The sequence below is a fragment of the Saccostrea echinata genome, unplaced genomic scaffold, assembly GCF_033153115.1.
Source record: "Saccostrea echinata isolate AGI-Se365-2 ecotype Australia unplaced genomic scaffold, CSIRO_AGI_Sech_v1 ptg000054l, whole genome shotgun sequence".
In the NCBI taxonomy this organism is placed as follows: domain Eukaryota; kingdom Metazoa; phylum Mollusca; class Bivalvia; order Ostreida; family Ostreidae; genus Saccostrea; species Saccostrea echinata.
Genome location: NW_026889803.1, coordinates 5,626,759 through 5,647,784, shown reverse-complemented (window position 1 = coordinate 5,647,784; position 21,026 = coordinate 5,626,759). Strand labels below are relative to the sequence as shown.

The following is a 21,026-nucleotide window of genomic DNA, read 5'->3' as shown; positions in this document are numbered from 1 at the left end:
TTTTTCATTTCTTTTTCAGGTACAATTATACTGAACGTTGTAAGTTCTCAAGTAATCGATGAAATACTAGTATACTGGGGCCCATTTTGCAAAAGAACTTACTACTAAGACTAAAAACTTAAGTTGATTGTAAAATCTTGCAAAATGGATTCCGATCAAAATTGCGAGCATAAAAGTTTTTTTTTCTAAATTCTTTTAAAAAGCCTTAAACCATTTTAAAATTAATATAAAATAGAACATGTAGAAAGTGCAAAATTACATTTTGGACTTAGTCGTGAGTTCTTTTGTAAAACGGGGTACTGACACTTGAAAAAGCTGTTCATTTTCATATGCTTTATTAGACTAATATTTTAACAAGTCTTAATAATTAGTTCCTCTCTTTCTCGTTAGAATGCTCTCTTTCTTTGTTAGTACGTTAGTAACACTGCAGCAGTTTTTGCAGGAAAAATATATAACCTGCGTAGGCGGGTTATGTATTTTTTTCTGCAATAGCTGCAAGCGTTAACTAATTCCCGTACTAACAAACAAGGAAATAAATTTTATTGTTCATATTTATGTCTGTATAAATAATCATAAATAGTAGGTGTGAATTAATACGTTAAATATTGTATATTAAGGTATTCAATGTATAACGAGCATATTTTGTACCTCATAAATGTATTGTTGGATATTTTTAATCAAGTAAGCATTATGAAGGTGTTATCAAATAAAAGTACTCCACCAAAGGAATTGACAAAATTTTCATTATTGTCTATAATTAATTGCACTTTGAATTTTACATTGAAGTCTATGGGCAGCACGTGTTTTATTTAGATGTTGTAAAAAGGAATTTAAATTTCATACAAATCCCTTGGTGAAAATATGCATAAACTCTCTCTTTATTAAAATATGAAATATATTTTGACAAAATTAAAATTTTCTTGTATTCATCAAGGGCAGATAACTCTTGCAAAATGCTTATTGTGCAAAATGGCTGACTTCTAATATGTTATCAGTCATGTGAATTTGGTTCATTTTACTTTCATCATTATCTAGCAATACATATTTATCTAGTTTAAAATGATGCAAAATTGTTCAATATTCCTTCCTTATACATTGAATATCTTAATATGTACGTCATTGTTAATTTCATTGATGGAATGGTTTAAAACGGTTCTAACCGGAGTTAACCGATTGATGAAAGAAGAAATCAAGGAGAACATTTTCAGTGGATTTGAATATGAATTATTGAACAAATAAATGTCCTAAACGTACAATTTAAGTTAATTTAAGTATTTTTACATCACTGAAGATTTTCTTGTGAAATGTGCTTTTCCATCAATGAAACTTACAATGAGTACACATCAATAATAGTTACAATATTTAATGTACTTAAACCTACTTTATATGATTATTTATACAGACATAGATATAAACAATAAAATGTCCTTTGTTAGAACGGAATAAAAGGTTGCAGCTATTGCAGAAAAAAATAACGTAACACGATTACGCAGGTTACATATTGTTTCTGCAACAGCTGCATTTAATTTTCGTACTAACAATCACAGAAAGAATTTTATTGTTTAACTCTTAAATAAACGTTATTTCAGTACTCTGCAATGGAAAAATGTGTTATCTGTGTTTTTTCATAAATAAATAAAACCATTTGAATTGTGTTCATCTTAGATTTTGCTTTCAGATTGCAAATTAAAAAGGAAAACTAAAGCTGAAACATGCTTAAAACATTAAATCTCCATAATTAGCGACCTGCACAAAAAAAACCAAAAAACAAAAAAAAAAAAAAAAAAAAAAAAAAAAAAAAAACAACCAAAAATCAAGCTATATGAATAAATTTCTATAGCTCAGCATGTGCCTTTTGATATTGGCTAAATGTCTGCAAAATAGTTGTGCCAAAAATGATGTTAAAAATATCAGGATTGCATTACCTTAATTATGTGACATTTTGAAATCGTATTTTTTGAAAGTTTGTTAAATAAACGATAATGATATATATTAGAAATAAAAATTTTCCTGATAAAATTCAATATATTGAGCTTTAAATTTGAACTAGTAACTTTTGCTTGACCGAGATATGGCCACGGCTGAAAAAAGTTATACCACGTGAAGAGAGCAACAGAAAAAATATACTGATGCCCAAAAAACATTAATTTTAAAAATCTGTATGACGAATAAGAAACACCATTTAAAGGTATAACATTTTATATGTATTACAAACAACATAAATGAGAGTCAAGTATCCGTGCATACCCGTTTACATTTTTATGTCATTGGGTGTAGTTTTGCTCCCCAACTTGAAAAAAAAAAACAAACTTTTATGGGTATATATTTTTTGCTTTCTTTTTTTTGGAATATAAAAACACAATGGACATTTTACCAAATAAATTTATCATTTATAGGAGCTATCTGTGTTTCAGATCCATATTTCCATGGCCAGGAGTGCAACACATTTTAAAAGGATCCAAGTTCAATGGCGAAATGACTTCTGTACATTCTAAGAAGTATTTTTTGATCAATAAGCTAGTACTAATAATTTAGTACTAAAGTAATGACAGTTCTATTATTGAAATCTGTCCCTTTTTCAGTTTTATCAAACCAGATGTGTTTTTATCTTTTCTTGTAATTTTTTAAGAAATAAAAAAAAAACACAGAAAAATTGTAATATGCTTCACAATTCTACTTGAAAGTCTCACATGTTTACCGTCGGGAGTACAATGAAAATGCTGGAATTAAATTTCGAATGAAGTTCTACGAATAGAATTATCAATGATCAAATATCTTTAAATATAAACAAAATTTAATGAGTAGAATGTCTCTGGTTGACCTCAACCGCTAACAGTGTTTGTCCATTGAAGTAGAATAACCTTTAAAATATACTTTTCCCTTCTTACTATATTTTAAGCTACTTTTATGGCATTACTAGGGAATAACTTGTGATACAAAGCCAATTTTAAACAATTTTATGCTTTTTAACCATGGAGCATTGGACACAGAATTTAAATACAACTTAATGTTTCCAGAACTTTATGATTTATTTTTGTGTTCTGTGGCTTTCATTTTAAATCTTACTGCAGTCAGGAGTGCAACAAAACTTTTTTTTATAATTATGAACTTCATCTATCTTTACTACAAAATTAATTGTAGGAAATGCTTGATACAATTTGTACTATATTTTGTAGTCATAATCATTATGTATATCAACAAATCACAGACACTTTTGGCATTTTTAGTCAATTTGCAGAATAGTTTTCATTACTAAAAATGTATTCTTTTCATATACATATTATATAAGCAAATAAGCATATTCTGAAGTCAAGTTAATACAAAAACATTTTCCTAAATGATGAAAAATATCACCGACGAACTGCTTTAGAAAATTTGAATGAGATATTGTAAGTTAAAATTTTTAAAACAATGTTTTTAAAAATGAAAACACTAGATTGAACATATTTTATTGTAGTTTCTAATTACAAAGGGATTGGGCACAAGTTTAAAAACTTATTACGCCCTCTCCCTACATTTAAATTACAAAGATTAGATTACGTCACAGTTAAAAATGTACATTTAAAATATTCAATATTTGTGAAATTTACAAATCAATGCATTTTAAAGAATCATACGTATAAAGTATATGCATGTAGATATAAATAAATATATTTATATCTATTAATACTAATACTAACATGTGAATCTGCCAGAATGTTTAATAAAAGTTTTAACAATAGAGCAAAGACGTTCATTCTCCACAGTACTCAATGAATCTATCCCCCATAATAAAACATGTGTATCTAAAATGTGAATTTTATCAAATAATAAAAATTTATCAAGAAATTCCTTTCTGGCTTCTTTATACTTTGAACTTATATTAAAAAAATAATGATACGTATCTTCTTTTTTGCCACATGATCATGAAGGACTTGAGATTAAATTACATCTGTGTAGGTCAATATTCAATGCACAATTATGTCGAAGTCATACTAGATATCAGGAGTGCAACAAATAAAGGAAAATAGAATCACTTTAAAATGTAGTATTTTTTAAAAATAAGAAAACTAATAGGAAATAGTAAATTCTATTGAAAGGTTGGCAACGTTATTCGCCTTGTCTTTTTATATGGCGTGCGAGTCAACTTAAATAACGTTTATTTTTTCGAGGCTATAGGATATAGACCAATCAGAGAACCCACCACTATCATATTATTACTTAGTGCAGTTGTGTAAATACAATTTCTTCAAAGCATGTTCACTACTAGAAAGATTATGAGACTGATGAACCTTGTAAGATGCATATCGAAGCAGCATTTTAAAAAATTCAGCGAGTTTTGAAAGTTTAAGACTTGTGTCATAAAGAAATTTAATAAAAAGACATACAAATAAACATTCAAAGAATATATAGTATTTTAAACTCATTAAATATTGATGCTCGTTATGCTATTTTTAGTATCTTCAGTCAGTTACCAGGCAGATGACGTCATAGGTTGTGATGAGGTAGTGATGTGGTGGCTTTACAAGACCGAAGTAACCCGAGTGTGGGTCATCGAACAAGGTCTGGTGATGATTAACCCTTAAGGTGGCAATGGTACAGCAAAAAGGGATTTGAGGGATATCGTAGAGCCAGTTTTGAGACTTTCGGGAATATCTATGGATATCATTTGTGAGTATAACCCTCTTTCCAGTAAACATCAATTGAATATTTCAACAACAATGACACAGTGTATATTCCATCAAAACCTTGATGCATTTTTCTCACTATTTCAGTTACTGGGCGGTCTGGGCATATGATTGATGTTGCAAAAACTTATGACTTTTGTAATACTGATGGGTATTGATTCAATATGTTTTATTCAATATGCATACAAGAAAAAAAATTTCTTGTATATATACATGTATATTAAAATATACACCATTTAAACTAGTTGATGTTGACAAGCATTTTCTTCATTATGGATAAGTTGCTCTATGTATTATACTATACTATATTACTATAGAATAGTAATACTTGGAGGAGACGGGTCGTATCATGAGGTGGTCAACGAATTAATGAGAAGGAGACAAGAGGAACAAGGAGTGGATATTAATGATCAAAATGCAACCCTATTTGCATTGAATATTCCCATAGGCATGATACCAACTGGTAAATTTGTTTTTGTTTTTTTTCTTTAATGATTAAAATGTAACTGACTCATTTACCACTTAAAATATAAAAAAATTGTTCTATGTAATTAGGAACTGCTTGTGGGGTGACAGAATGTAACACTGGAAACACCGATGTTCTAACGGCTGTTCTCCATGTTATTAAAGGTAGGGTTCGGCAAATAAACAGCAGATTTAGTATATTCTTGTAAGTGCAGTCCTAAACTTGAAGCGATGATTAGATATATGTAAACCAAATGCGACGAAGTTTGTGTTTGTTGGTGTGTTAGATATCTGAACAGTTTTGACAATATCTTAATAATGTACGAACAGGGAGGATCGTGTCATCTCACCTACTTGCACTGTACAGTAACAGAAAACTCCTGGGATTTGGCGGAACAGACTGTGTTTATGGAGTCATGACAGTTTTCTTATATTACTCTGACACGAAGTTCCGCTGGCTTGGTCGATCACGATTCTTCTGTATGTAAAAAGAACATCTATATCTCATTTTATCACTCTTTTAATGAAAAAAATTCTTATTTTGAGTATTATCTCATGAGATTTTTTAATCGTTGAAGGTTGTATTTTTTGTAGTTGTTCCAATATGGATGTTTTTATTCAAATCTCAGACAAATCTAAATTTTGATGCCACTGTCACCTATTACACATCGTAAGTATGTTAGATTTTACACTAAAAATTACTGAGTATGCTTGAGGAGGGGGATGGAGGAGGGTTAGAATCTTGATTGATCTAAGACATTGATGTGCAGTAGAACATTAGTATTATGTCATCAAAATAATCATTTACTGGACGTTCTATGATGTGAAATATTAATATAAAGAATAGTAATCAAGATCAAAAGTCCATTGGAACAATACAAATTGGAAGCAGAGCAAACATGGACCTCTAAAAAACGAGAGCTGGGATCAGGTGTCATGGTGGAGTAAGCAAGCCCTGTCGACCATTCACACCCGTAGTGTGCTCCTTGTCTTGATCGGAGAAACGGGAAAATCTGTAGATAATTCAGTATGAAAATAATTGCCTAACCATTTGTATAAAAAAAGTCAGTCAACATCCGACTTGTATTGATGCTTTGAGTGCTGTATTGACCCTAGAATGTGCGTAATGTTGACGTTCTATGAAAGCAAATATATAAGCAAGTTATTTTAAAAATCAACTCCAGTCACCTGTTCACATGCAAACACTCAACTGACTCTGTGATGAGAGATTACAGTCCATATAGACAAGCTTCAGCTTGGAAATAACGTGCTATCTTATCATGATAGCGTAAATACGAGATATTCATTGAAGTAACTTATTACTCTAATTGTACATCTAACAAGGAATGTATCCGAGAAAACGCATCCCCAATCCTTTTCAGGAATCTGTAAAGCGCTCTGATAGAATCGGATTACAGGTAATAGAGGTTTAGATTAGTTAAAGGTATTGCCATTTCAAGCCGAAATATAAAAGTTGTGAATATGATGCACACATTTTTTAAATCTTTAATTTACCTGGGTGCAGAATATGTTTTTAAAAGCTACTTTTATTTCTGATATACCTGTTTGGTATCTGTTATTTGTTTATCAAAGTTTAAGCTATGTATTTTACAAATCAGGGTCAATGAGCAAAATTACAAAGAAACCAGTGAGCCAGATATTTGTTGAAGACAAAAGGCTGTCAGGATATAGTTCTTATACCTCTGATATAGGTAAATATTATATCACAAGATTTTGTACTATAACTTAAGATTGGGTTCTCTTGTTTTAGAGCGGTCATTAAATCATTTCAATGAAGTAATTTCGTATAGATGAGGAAAATAACAATTCTGTAATTTAGTAATATAAAATATAATTATTTATTGATTATTATCCATTTGTTATGGACAAATATTGCATAATAAGATTCTCAGTTTCTAAAGGACAGTGCTTTTAAACATCGCCATATTGAGCCTTTATCTCTTACTAAGGAACAACTTTTAACAGTGACCTTCAATCGCACGTTGTGGAACATAATGACCGTGAATGGTAACTTCATCTTTGGTGGTAAAGTTGTGTTTGATGTACCCAGAGTGTTTGTCCCCAAACCCACCACGTGCTCCTCCTTTCTTTCCTATGGCCATGTATCAGCTGGGGTCACGAACAAATTCTTCAAACACATCTGTAACAGGACTCCCATGGTAAGCCGGAAATGATGAGCTTCCAGCTTTGAACAAAAGTTCAAATTGTTAATGTCATAAATAGCTCAGCAATTAAGACAATCAAAAATTGGCATTCAATTCAGTGTAATTATTTTCATTTTAATGAACCCCCTCTATGTAAAAAAAAAAAAAATCAGCCAAAGCATTACACAAATATCGGTATTTTTAAAGGAATTCTCGGACAAGGAGTTAGAGGTTCTGAATGTCCAGGGGCTTACGGTGGAAGTAAGGGACAGTCTTGATAGCAAAGATCTAGAAATGGCGACGTTGAGGCGTCTTATACATCTCGATGGGGAGATGTATCAACTGGAATCTCCTTCATTTCAGATATGGTAGAGAGAGATTGATTCCTTTAGCTAATTTAAATAAATCAAGTCATAAACTTTCGATGAGATTATGAGAAACCTATCAAACAGGTATTTTTCTTGATATCACGATACAGTATATTTATCTATACATGGAATTTATATAGTGTCGAAAACCTTTAGCTTCTCTTTCATGCAATTTATGATGACTAAGTTTATCTTTTTGTGTAAAAGTTAGTATCAAAATAATAATTATATCTTTGATTTATATCTGCGCCAAAGGATAAGATTTAATTTTAAAAATAAATGATTAAAAAATTTAAATGGAATAATATACCATTAAACCTAAAATATAATTTTCAGAAATTCTGATTGTTTTTCCAAATTTCATTTTTTTTTTAATGATTTGATATTTCCCCGAATGATTTTTTTTTTTTAGGTACAAATTGGACGTTGTACAAATCTTTTCCAGTTATTTGTGAAATAAACATCATAAGAGAGCTTTTTAAATTCACATGCACAACAAACTAGAGGTTTTATTGCAGTATGTGATGACACGCTGCACAGAAAAATGCAAACAAATTGAATAAGATACCGCATATTATTTATAGTATCGTAAAACGCTAAAACGGGCTAGACCAAGTTCTTTTGACAAGAAGTAATTCCTTTAAAGACCTTTAAAGACAAAAGGCCCAAGGGCCTGAACGGTCACTTGAGAATTCATATAATACGACACTGTAAAGGATCCCTAGAAGTATATTTTCTCAAAAGCAAAATAAATAGGATGATCGGAGATCAACAAAATAGTTAATCAAGTACTCAGTAACAAATCATAAAGTAATAATAAAATAATCTATTTACTTCCTTGCATTTGCCAGTGCAAGTTCACTTCCATTTGTCTCTATCACCATTCACATATGGTTAATCCATCACATTCCCTCCACTTTACCTGGTCACACTCTTGGAAAGTCATATGCAGTAAAACAAGCAACTGTTGTGCATTCCCAGAGCTTATGTATAAGTTTTGGCAATACTTATTGAACATCTGCCTGTTCAATCATCCAGAAAATATCAATACAGTACTCAAAGCATGACTTGTAGTATGTACCCTAAGCTGTAGCATGTTTGCATAACTGGTGTAAGTAGGACCTGGTACGTGTTCTTGGGAATGGCCTTGCTGAAATAAAGTTCTTGATCAATGTATCTCGCGTGTGAAATCTGATTCAATAGTATTATTGTAAGCAAACTTGATGCCATCATCCATGTAATTTTAAGGGCATATGTATATTAAATACATTTATGTATTTGTTACGTTAAAAGTTTAAATCTAAAGTTTAAACTTATCTTTAACTACAGATAGTTATAGATAAGTTTAAAGTTTAGATTTAAACTTTTAATGTAACATATATATTTAATTTTAGATTTAATCTGCTAAAGGATTTTTTTCTATTTTATCACAAGTGTTTTTTGCATCAATCGAATTATCTGCAACCTTACCACGAGGTATCCTTTGCAGTTAGAATGAAAAGCTTAAAACCCAAAGTATTCAAAGAGTTCATTGTCATTACAAAATTTCATAGGCTCTTTTGAGCCTCTGGGAAACCCAAGGGCAGAGATAAAAGCTCTGAAACATTATTGCACATTAACGTTTCACGACCAATCATTTGGAATTTTTGATACTGGACAGTTAAAATATAGGAATTGTTTCAATGGTAAGGTTTAATATTTGAACCACGCCTCTTTAGACTTGGTGTCAACATCGAAATTTCAAAACTTTATTACACATCTATACAGGACCAGACCAAACAAAAGATACAAATAGAAGCAGTGACAACAAGTGTGATAAGCGGATGAGGATAACATATGATAAAAGTTTATTTTTAATCTTAAAAGTGGGTATAGTAATTTAGAATAAATTATTATTATTTTTTGTTAATGAGGGTAGGTCGGTGCCTTGGAGCACATGGTAATTGCCGTTTATATAGATATTAAGTTTTCATTGGCTCAGTAAATCAATAAATATTAATATTACACTGCAAAGCTGACCAGAGCATTTCTTTGAAAAAAAAAAAAATGATTGTACATCAAGCATTGCAATGAGAAAAATTACAAACATATCTGTGAAATAACAAATAACTATTATTTATGTCTCTTGTAAAACTGCATCTTCTATGTACACATAAATGAAGAATTGATGAAGACATAAATAAATACTGGCGCCGAAACATTGTGTAGTTGGTTTTTTATTTGAGATGTCACAAACAGCGAGCTGTATTATGAAGAGTGATGTCAATTTAGGACATGCATTGGACTTGGGCCTTTATTCCTGATTTCATACGCTTTAAAAAATAATCACGATGAAAGATGGGGTACGATTTGATTGTGGATGGTTTGCAGACCAAAGTGACTTTACATGAAGATAAGTTAATGTTTGAATCAAGTGGCAAAACAGAGAGTGAGTATACTTGTTGTGAATACATATTTTTAATTCTTTGAAAGGGTGTTTTTGGCATAAAAAATGAATTATCTGAGAAAAGAATCTGAAAAATGCTGCATAGTGGTTAGTTAGATGAGGTAAGCTCATTTTTCAAAATGTATAAATGTAAACATAGATATGGTGACCAAAGCTTGCCATAAATTGGGTACAGATCTTGAAAGGTTGTAAGAATTCTGACGAGTTACTAAGTAATGATGTGCTTTTCTTTAATGATTTTCTGGGTGGATAGTTCTCTGAAGTAGTGTCCTCATATTGAATAAGGTCCGATTTTTAAAATTAAGTTTCTCGTATGAGAGAAAGAAATACAAAACTCTCAGATGAAATTTTCTTAATGCGAAGCAACGGAATCGGTATTTGAATTACTAGTATATATATATATATATATATATATATATATATATATATATATATATATATATATATATATATATATATATATATATATGTTGTAGAACTGGGGAAAAAGGCTGCTTATTTGTAGTATACATGATGCAGATTTACCTAGATGAAGGCTCATATTATGATTATGAACACCATAAATTGGTAATTTGATGTATATACGATGGTTGTCCTGTAAAATCGTGGACAAGTTGTCTATCGATAAAAATAATCATCACTGCGTTCTAAAATTTTCACTACTCTTTAGGAATTTTTTCATAGCAAATTTTAAATAGACATATGCTCAAATAAACAAAATATGAGATTTTATTTGATGCGTGGTATCGCCTTACTGTACACGGATGATAACTTCATTGATCGTGCGCCGATGGTAAATAAACATTTGCTGAAAATTCAGCTTAGTGCTCCGATTACTTTTCGATAAAAACGCTTTGTCCACGATTTTACTGGAAAACCCTCGTATATAAAAACAACCAGTCTTGTATTTTAAATTTGATTGGATTTTTGTTAGTTGCATTTTTAATTTTGATGATTGTTTTCGATATTAATTACAATTGGAAAGATTCAACAATTTTAATCACGATATACAAGAGACTTAAAAGCATATTTATTAGATAAAGTTGCTATTTTTATTAACGGTTGAACTTTTTCCATTCCTGTAATACATGTACAGCTATTAGATATTTGTGAAATATATAATCAGTAATTTGTGCCTCCAACTGGAATGGATTTTCCTCCATTATCAGTATGATAGTATTCTGATTAGTACATCAATAGTATTATGTGCATTCGAAAATTGATAGTATATAAATGGTAACCGAACAACTAACATTTAGAGGATGGATTTATTTACTAAGTACTGTAAAATCATACATTTTCATGGGATCAGATTTTTATGGATTGAGAAAAAGTATTGGTTTTGGGATTGAGGAAGTGCTGAGTTGTTATATACATGTATTTGAAAATTTACATTTTGTGGAGGACATGAATTCGTGGGTCTCTTTTTTATCATGAAACAACAACGAAAATTAACCCCCCCCCCCGGAAAGTGATTTCACAGTATATAGAAAGAGTAAATGATTGACATATGCTTTGTTTTGCTTCTTTCAGCCAGTTACCAGTTAAATGACGTCATCGGTTGTGATGAGGCGGTGAAGGGATGGTTTAACAAGACTGAGTTTACTCGATTATGGCTTATCGAAAATGGTGCTTCAAATATGCTAATGAAAGAGTGCAAAATAATATCTGGGGATCAAAGGAAAGATTTTCAACAAGATTTGACTAAAAGGATATCAAATGGTTTGTTATCATACATCTTAGTATTTGTTGACTTTCAATTATATTGCCTAGTAAACTAAATAATAAAGTCCTGGGTGTAATTTTGTCCTTAAATTTTATTTCAAATTTTGCAGGAACAAAACGTCCCAAGAGAGTTTTGATTATGATAAACCCTATTGGCGGTAATGGAACAGCCATAAAGGATTTCCGGAATATCGTGGAACCAGTTTTTAAACTTGCAGGAATATCCATGGATATAATATGTAAATACAGCTCACTTACTCGAAAAAACAAGACATTCCAAAATAAGGTATTCCTCACTCAGAGTATTTATCTTCCATTTCAGTTTCTGAACGTGCAGGTCATATGATAGACGTGGCAAAAACCTACGACATTTCTAAAATTGATGGGTAATGCTTTGTATTTGTCACTTTGAATATTGCTCACAGTTGTTCATATCTCTAGGACAATTCATTTTCTACAATTTTACACTAGCATTGTACTACTTGGTGGAGACGGGTCGTATCATGAGGTGATCAACGTATTGATGAGAAGGAGACAAGAGGAACAAGGCGTGGATATTAATGATCAAAATGCAACGCTCTCCCCCTTGAACATTCCTATAGCCATGATACCAACTGGTAAATTTGTATTTCCTGTAATTTTTTTTAATATATATTTTTAGAGTCTAATGACCGAAAAATAATGATTTGATCTTATACACCCAGGAACTGGTTGCGTGGTGACGGAAAAATACACAGGCTGTAAAGATGTTCTTACGGTTGCTCTTCATGTCGTTAAAGGTAAGGTACATGTACATTGGACATATTATGAACTATAGTTTTAAATGAGCGAAACTCTCTATTCCATTGTTGTAAAAATACATGTATACAGTGTAACATTTATCGAAACTCGTGAGATTAGTCTGAATCAAATATATAAATTTATGTACTTTGCTCTTCGAAAGCTTGTATTTTTTCTGTGAAAATGTATAATTTTTTTTTGAAAAAAACCCCCACACTATTATGTATTTATAGGGAGAACTGTGTCATCGCACCTGCTGGCTCTGTACAACAATGGTAAACTCCTTGGATTCGGAGGAACATCATGCACATACGGAATCTTGACAGATCTTTTCTACTACTCCGACAGGAAGTTTCGCTGGCTTGGACGATCGCGTTATTTTAGTACGTACGTATAAACGACTTTTCAAAAAATACATGTATATTCAATATTGTGTAATTTTAGAGTTTTTTCTGAAATTAATTTCTCACGAAGATTTGTTTTCTTAAATTTACAGTTGTTCCCATGTGGATGTTCCTTTTCAAATCTCAAACAAATCGCGCTTTCACAGCCAAAGTCACCTATTTTACATCGTAAGTTTGTTATTTTTGACTTATTAATCATGTATATGTTTCAAGGGGAGGTGGAGAGGTTGTAATATCGTCTACAAGAGAATACTAAAGCATTGCAACCAAAATACCTGGGTTGCTATACATATGCATTCAGTAGACATTCGCTACAAGAAAATATTTCCATACGATTAGTATGAGATACCTTTAAACGAAAGCATGTAAGCGTATCCCTAAAAATGGATGAATACATTTATTCACAACTGATATGCAAGCGTATCCCTAAAAATGGATGAATACATTTATTCACAACTGATATTTTTAGTCTTCGTAGACAGGATTGGGAGTTGAAAATTTTTCAATTACTGATATTTGATTCAATTATTTACATTCAATTAAAAAGCAACCGCTTGCTTTACATCTGGAGATGTAATGTCTGCTTGCTTATTTTTTGAAAAATTGCAAACAATTATGTAAAATAAATAAAACCCAATGTAAATCATTTACTGTGCTTATTTTGTCAAGCATTAAAGGCAGCCCTTTATCATTATATTATTTTAAAAAGAGAAGAGAATCATTAACATTAAAGAATACATTGATTTGTGCTGTGGATTTTTGAAGTTTCAATCCTGTGTTTATACATGTACCAGAGTTACCGAAAGACGCAATAGTGAGATTAATGAGACGGAGATCTTTGTTGAAGACAAAAAGCTGTCAGGATATAGTTCTTACACTTCTGATACAGGTAAACTTTATAGTTTTCTTGTTAAACGTGTCCTTGTGGTAAGTACATACGTAATTATGTATTCTTATACATTAAGAAGATAGCAATACCAGTATATATATAATCATAAATGCTATACAAATGAATATGATGTACTACTAACGTAACTGTAAAAAATATTCTTACAGTGATCTTCGACCGGAAGTTGTGGAATATGATGACCCTAAATGGCAACGTCATCTTTGATGGTCAAGTCGTGTTTGACGTCCCTAAAATGTTTGTTCCTAAACACACCACGTTTTCCACCTTTCATTTTTATGGTGGATTTTCTGCTGGGGTTATGTTTAGGTTTCTCAAACACGTTGCTAGGAGAACGCCGATGGTAAGATGTTGAAGGGGGGAGATTTGTGCAAAAGTTCAAAGAATTCTCAGTATATGCTTCAGCGATTAAAAAATTTTGGTCTCGTTGGACAAAGATATTACATGTATTTTGTTAAGTTTATAGCTAACTTGAGTACAAGACTTGGGATAATTTTCTGATTGATGTCTGTTTATCAACCATCTTTTTGATTGTAATTTAGTTTTGACCCCCCCCCCCCCACCCCCCACCCCCAATATAGGGTGGGACTAAATGTTAAAAACATCTTTTCAAAAACAGCAGGATAATTATAAATCAAATTTATATAAATCAGCCTTACGGTATGTAGTATAGATTTTTTTCATCAAAATCATGCCAAACCTCATCCCCCTGAGCTAGGGAGGTGTCACAAGAGGGACAAAATTGGACATGAAATAGTAGTAAATAGGTAAAATATTTAAAATCAATCTCATCAAGAACAATAAGGGCATAATTAGTTAAGCAATATAAGCAATCCTAGGTAGTGTTTATTCACATTCAAATCTTGTAATGGAGCACAGTTTCAATACAATTCTCAAAAACATCTGGACCTGTGCTTAATGCAAGATGTATGGAAGCATTCTCATTTAGAGGTCAAAGTTTTACATAGGACTATATATGTGGGAAAATCTTCATAATATTCATCTATAAGAAAACATATAAAGCAAAATTAGACAACATTCCAATTCCATGTGAAGTTTTATTCCTGAACCGTGGGGTCTGTCCACAGGAGTTTGAAATTTTATGAATAAAGTCAATAAAAATCATGATTAACCAAGCCATAAGCTTTGCATTAGCATACAGATAAAGCTTTAATTTATTCGTTATACTCTCAAAACAATTTTGATGTACACATATACCTTAAATGAAAGCAGTCTTTACCAAGGTACTTACTTCAGCGAATCAACTTGTGATTCCGATGTACTGTGTTACCACTGAAGTTATAATTATACATGTATTTTAGAATACAAACTTTCAATAGTTTTTATCTGATTTGAATAAAATTTGGTACAATTTGATAGAGCATTTAACTTAAAGTAGGAAAACTTGTAATTGTACATTATTTCAAAAATTCACAAATCTAACAACTTTTTAAAAACTTTCTGTCTGATTTCAGGAAAATGTTGTACAAATGTACCCTAGATCAATACACATTAGAAAGAAGCGATGCTTCTTACCCCCCTTTTTTATAATTAAAGAAAAAGCTGTACGTTGGAGTGAACAAATACCGGTACTGTTTAAACCACATCAGTAATACTATGGTCTTCTCAGATAATTTTTTATCATTAACATTTTATAAGGATAGAAAAATAACCAAAAATCATTGAAAAAAAATCAAATTAATGTTTTAAAGGAAGTCTCAAATAATGATTTGGAGGCATTAAATGTCCGAGGGTTCACGGTTGAAATGAAAGACAGTTTTGAGAACGAAGATCCAGAATTGACGTTGTTGAGGCGGCTGATACAGTTGGACGGAGAGATGTATGAGCTGGAATCTCCATCGTTTCAATTATGGTACGAAAAAAATAATGGTTGCATATTCAGTTACGTTTATAAACACTTTTGTAATAGGTAATGTAGTGATGCACAGGTAATATAGTGATGCCAAAACTTTTCCTGTGTGTGTCTTTTCCTGTGCGTGTGTTTGAACAAGTTTATAAAATTAATACGACCTTTTATTCATTTTACTAACAAAGGTCGGGAAAAGTAAAATTAATAAAACACACACTCGTCACATTTTTAATCAAGATTCGAAAACTGTGCGAAGAAATTGTTTTTTATGAAGAAAAAAATCAAATAAAACAACTATATCTAGATATAATGATGTGAACATTCTAATCACCTTAACTCTCAAATCTTTTTTTACTGTGTATCTTTCCTTTCCATAAAAGTTTTTATTGCCTTTTTTCAGGTACAAACTGGACGTTGTACAGATCTTTTCCAGTTATCTGTGAATTACACTTTTAGCTTACCTGAGCTGAAAGCTCAAGTGAGCTTTTCTAATCATCCGTTGTCTGTCCGTCTGTAAACTTTTCACATTTTCGACTTCTTCTCAAGAACCACTGTGTCAATTTTAACCAAAGTTGGCATAAAACATCCATGGGTAAAGGGGATTCTAAATTGTTCAAATAAGGGTTTAGCCTGCTTTCAAAGGGAGATAATCAAGAAAAGGCAAAAATAGGGTGTAGTCATTAAAAATCTTCTTGAAGTTCTTCTCAAGAACCACTGAGCCTGAAAAGCTGAAACGTATGTGGAACCTTTCTGAGGAAATTAGATTCTAAATTTTTCGAATCAAGACCTCCGGGGTTAGGGTGGGGCTACAAAAAGGGGATGCAAGTTTTACATTAAAGTATATAAGAAAAATCTTTGAAAATATTTTTAAGAACCACTGGGCCAGAAAAGGTGACACTTGTGTGGAAGCTTTGTGAGGAATTGTAGAATCTAAATTGTTCAAATCATGGCCCCCGGGGTAAGGTAGGACCACAATAAGGGATGACAGTTTTACTTTGAAATATACATGAAAAATCTTTTTAAAAAGCTTCTTCTCAAGAACCACTGGACTAGATAACGTGAAACTTATGTGGAAACTTCGTTAGGAAGTTTAAATTCTAAATTGTTCAAATCATGCATATGACCCCCCAGGGGTAAGGTAGGGCCACATTTTTACATTGAAATATATAAGAACAATCTGTAAAAATCTTCCTCTAGAACCACTGGACTAGATAAGGTGAAACTTATGTGGAAGCCTCCTGAAGAAGTGTATATTCTAAATTGTTGAAATCATAGACCCTTGGGGTAGAATGGGGTCACAATAAAGGATCCAAGTTTTACTTTGAAATATTATTGAGAAAAAGCTTTGAAAATCTTAATTCCTCTCAAGAACCACTGGATTGGAAAAGATGAAACTTATATGAAAGCTTTCTGAGTAAGTGTGGATTCTAAATTTTTTAAATCATGATTTTCAGGGATATAGGGTGGGACCACAATAAAGGATCAAAGTTTTACATTGAAATATTTCAGAAAAATCTGAAGAAGAATAGCACGGTTCCGATTATCTATATGGAAGTATTCTTGGGTGGTGTAGATTCAAATACTTGAAATCATGACCCCAATGGTACGGTGGGGCCACAATATGTGATCAAAGTTTTGCATAGGAATAAACAGGAGGGCCATAGTGACTCAGGTGAGCATTGTGGTCCATGGGCCTCTTGTTTTATTTTGTTTTGTTTTGAACATATTTTATTATGTAATAAATACATAACAGGGTTGGGCAGCAGGCATAGCCTATATAAGCCCTCTTCACAGGTACAAGGTTAATTGAAATATACATATTACTATATATAAATACACGTTCATATCACCAATAAGTTTTAGATAAGTAACACAAAATTGAATGGAATTTAGGAGAAAAAAAAGAGTGGAGAAAAAAAAATCAAATGAATACCGGTTTATGTGAAAATGAGAGAAAAAACTGAAAGATGGGAATAATAGCAATTTATATAAAATACAATGAATGTGTATTTGATTTAAGTAAGAAACAAATATTTCATAATTTCACATCATTTATGAAACCTCTTGGTTTGTGAAATATATTCATGAACACAATCAGACAATTTCATATTTTTTGCATAAGGAATATTACTATCACCAAATAACAATAGATTTAGAGATACAGGATGTTGCAGGTCCATACTAGATATAAAATCAAAAAGAGTATTTCTTTGCTCAACATAACATGGACACTCTAAGAAAAAATAATATGCATTTTCAGTATGAAAACCACAGTTTTCACATTTGGAACTTTCATTTATATAATCTTTCTGTAAATCAGCATTTAAACTACTAGCATTATTTCTTAATTGACAGTGAATAATATTTTGACTACGATTTCCATGATTAAAAAGCTTATTGGGAGTTCTGTAATGAGCCTTTTTAATGGCATTAGTGTATGAAGATAGAGTTGATAAATTTCTAATATGATATGGTAAATTATTCCATAGTTTAATTGTAGATGGGAAATAACTATTCATATATGATGTGGTCCTAGTTTGAGGAATAAGAAAAGTAAGACCATCATTGTTTCTTAAGGAATATGGGGAGTGGGGTGGAATACAAGGTTTTAGTAGATCTTGAAGGTATTGTGGTGCTATCCCATACACTATCTTGTAAAATAATATTAATTTATGTACTTTCCTTCTGTCAGATAATGTATTCCACCCCAGTTCATCATATAAAAGTGTTCTTGATGAGTTCACTCTCATTCCTGTAATAATTCTTGCAGCAGTAATTTGAACTTCTTCCAATAAAGATGATTCCCCTTCATTAATTATCCCAAACAACATTACCATATTCTAAGACTGGTCTAATAAATGACATATCTATTTTTATTAACGCATCTCGACAAAGAGAATGTTTTAACATTCGTAGAACATTTAAGCGTTTACATGCTTTTTCATACGTAATTTGTATGTGAGATTTCCAGTTGGCATCACACTGAAAATTTAGTCCTACTTGTTTCATAAGTGTTGTATGCCTTAATCGTACTTTCAAAATTGTTAACATACCAAGGACTTTTTTGTATACTTTGTTTATTTGTCCATATTCTTTTTGAAGAACTAGTTGTGACACGCCAAATGAGCAGAAATGAGCTTTACATTTACATTTCATAAACTAAGGTTATCATTTGTAAACTGAAGTTTACGCAGCGTAAGCTACATGATTGATCTCTATAATTAACATCTCCAAACCATAGTTTACACCCCAGCCTGTGTCTCCCATGTGTAACTGAAGTATACTTACATGTATCTGTGAAAAGAATGTTATTTTATACAGTTCACAACTTTAAACTTCAGTTTACAGCTTTGTAAAGCGCTACCCCCCCCCCCCCCCAAATGATAAACAGAGTTTTATGTTTGAGAAACGTCTCTTGTTTTGTATTAAATTTGCAGATTTTTATTTTATTTTTTTTTTTGAGACTCTAATGTCCTGGCCCGATATATCCGACTTTTTACAGGCGTTTTTTAAGATTTTGATATTTGACTGACACGTCAAATTTAAAAATCTTCAGTGAAAAACGCCTAGAAAACGTCAGATATTTGGGCACGTCAAATATCAAAATCTTGAAAAAAGCATGGAAAACGACGGATATTTCGGACTAAAAGTGTCCTAGCTACATGTAGTTATTTCATAGTGCAATCTTTCTTCGCCTTGCCACAGTTTTTGTATTTTATAAAGTATATGTTATGAAGTCTATTTTTATGCCAGCATAATTATTTTTATACCTATACCTATTTTTATACCTATCGTCTATATTCTAGAAAATAATCATGTGCATAAATGTATGTTATATTAAACAAGCGTGTATTGATAATTCATTTTTTGTTCTTTCTGTTGGACATGTAAATCACAGTGTAGAGCAAATCACTTTATGTGTTTGATGAACCTCTCTCATAAATCCATGTAATAATTTGATTATACTTTAAGAGGACAGTTTTTTGATTAGCTATTTAATGCTTCTGAAAAAGAAAGCTCTAATAAAAATTCAAGAATTGCATATAAATATCATAGCTTGAACATGCTTTTTTCTCTTTACTATATATAAACAAAAAGAAATGATTTTTTGCATTAAATTTAACGCCTGGTATTAGTAATCACACGTGTTTACATGAATAAAAATATGTGTGGACCCATTATTATTTTTGGGTTTTTGTAAATTTTTTTTTAAAGGAAAACAATATGAAAGCACAAAATGCGTAGTTAGTACACAAAATTAAATTAAATATGAAACTATTTTGCATGCATAATTGTATAAGAACCGCAGGCCCGTACGAAGCAATTTCGGTTTGGGGGTACAAGTATATATATAGGCAAAATAATGTAGGGGACACAAATGATAATTACCTTTTTACGAAGGTTGTGAAATTTTAAAAATTTGTGAGAAAAGACGCACTTAATTTCCTAAACAATTTCAAAAACGCTACGAATTACGTTTTAAATCGTCGGTGTTGCACTAATAGCTACTATAGATACATGTATTTAAGATCTTAACCGAGAGAAATATTTTATTTATTGAGATATTTAATTGAAATTTCTATGTAGTTTTTAAAAGTATTTAAAAATGATGATTATATCTATCAATATCTATCTTTATATTAGTGAAAAAAAGTTAAAAATGTTTGCGTTTTTCTGGGACAACCCTTGTATATGGCAAAAATTATTAGGTGGAGGGGGCATGCCTCATCTTGTAGTGACATGTACACCCGGTTCCTACGGACTGAACCGTTTTAAATGTAGTCATTCTGGTAAACGATAAGATTAAAATTGCCGGCAGACGTCTTTCTCTCGTAATTTCCCATGAATTAACCGGACATGACATCATATACATGTTTCATATCTGGATATTTTACTAGAAATAGATGTTCATGGTAATCTAACAACAAAGCTTTATGATAAACGTGATGACTTTAACTTTTCAATCGTCAACTTCCCTTAGTTATGCAGCAATATACAGTACCCTTATCACCTGCATATAGGGTGTTTTTCTCTCAGTTGATTCGATACCCAAGAGCATGCTCTATATGAACAATTTCTAAAACGAGGTAAGTCTGTAAGGTATTGACAAACAAGTTGATGAAACAAAAATATCAACAGTTTCGTTTAAAGTCATCATTTCGTAAGTTCTATGGTCGATACAATGACCTTGTCGGCAAATACAATTTATCATTAAGTCATATGCTGATT

The 21,026-nt window shown here is 31.4% G+C and overlaps 1 protein-coding gene and 1 pseudogene across 1 annotated transcript; both read left to right on the top strand.

The window, feature by feature from the left end:
* The first annotated feature begins 4,424 nt into the window (after window positions 1–4,424).
* On the top strand, window positions 4,425–9,746 carry LOC133172369 (uncharacterized; annotated as a pseudogene).
* A 210-nt stretch (window positions 9,747–9,956) lies between these two features.
* LOC133206289 (uncharacterized) lies at window positions 9,957–19,765 on the top strand. The gene is made up of 12 exons (XM_061342240.1): window positions 9,957–10,093; window positions 11,645–11,833; window positions 11,947–12,075; window positions 12,159–12,222; window positions 12,308–12,453; window positions 12,541–12,615; window positions 12,850–12,999; window positions 13,113–13,188; window positions 13,815–13,909; window positions 14,077–14,270; window positions 15,640–15,800; window positions 16,198–19,765. The coding sequence occupies exons 1-12, from the start codon at window positions 10,003–10,005 to the stop codon at window positions 16,238–16,240; spliced, it is 1,413 nt and encodes a 470-aa protein (XP_061198224.1). The 5' UTR covers window positions 9,957–10,002; the 3' UTR covers window positions 16,241–19,765.
* The last annotated feature ends 1,261 nt before the right edge of the window (window positions 19,766–21,026 follow it).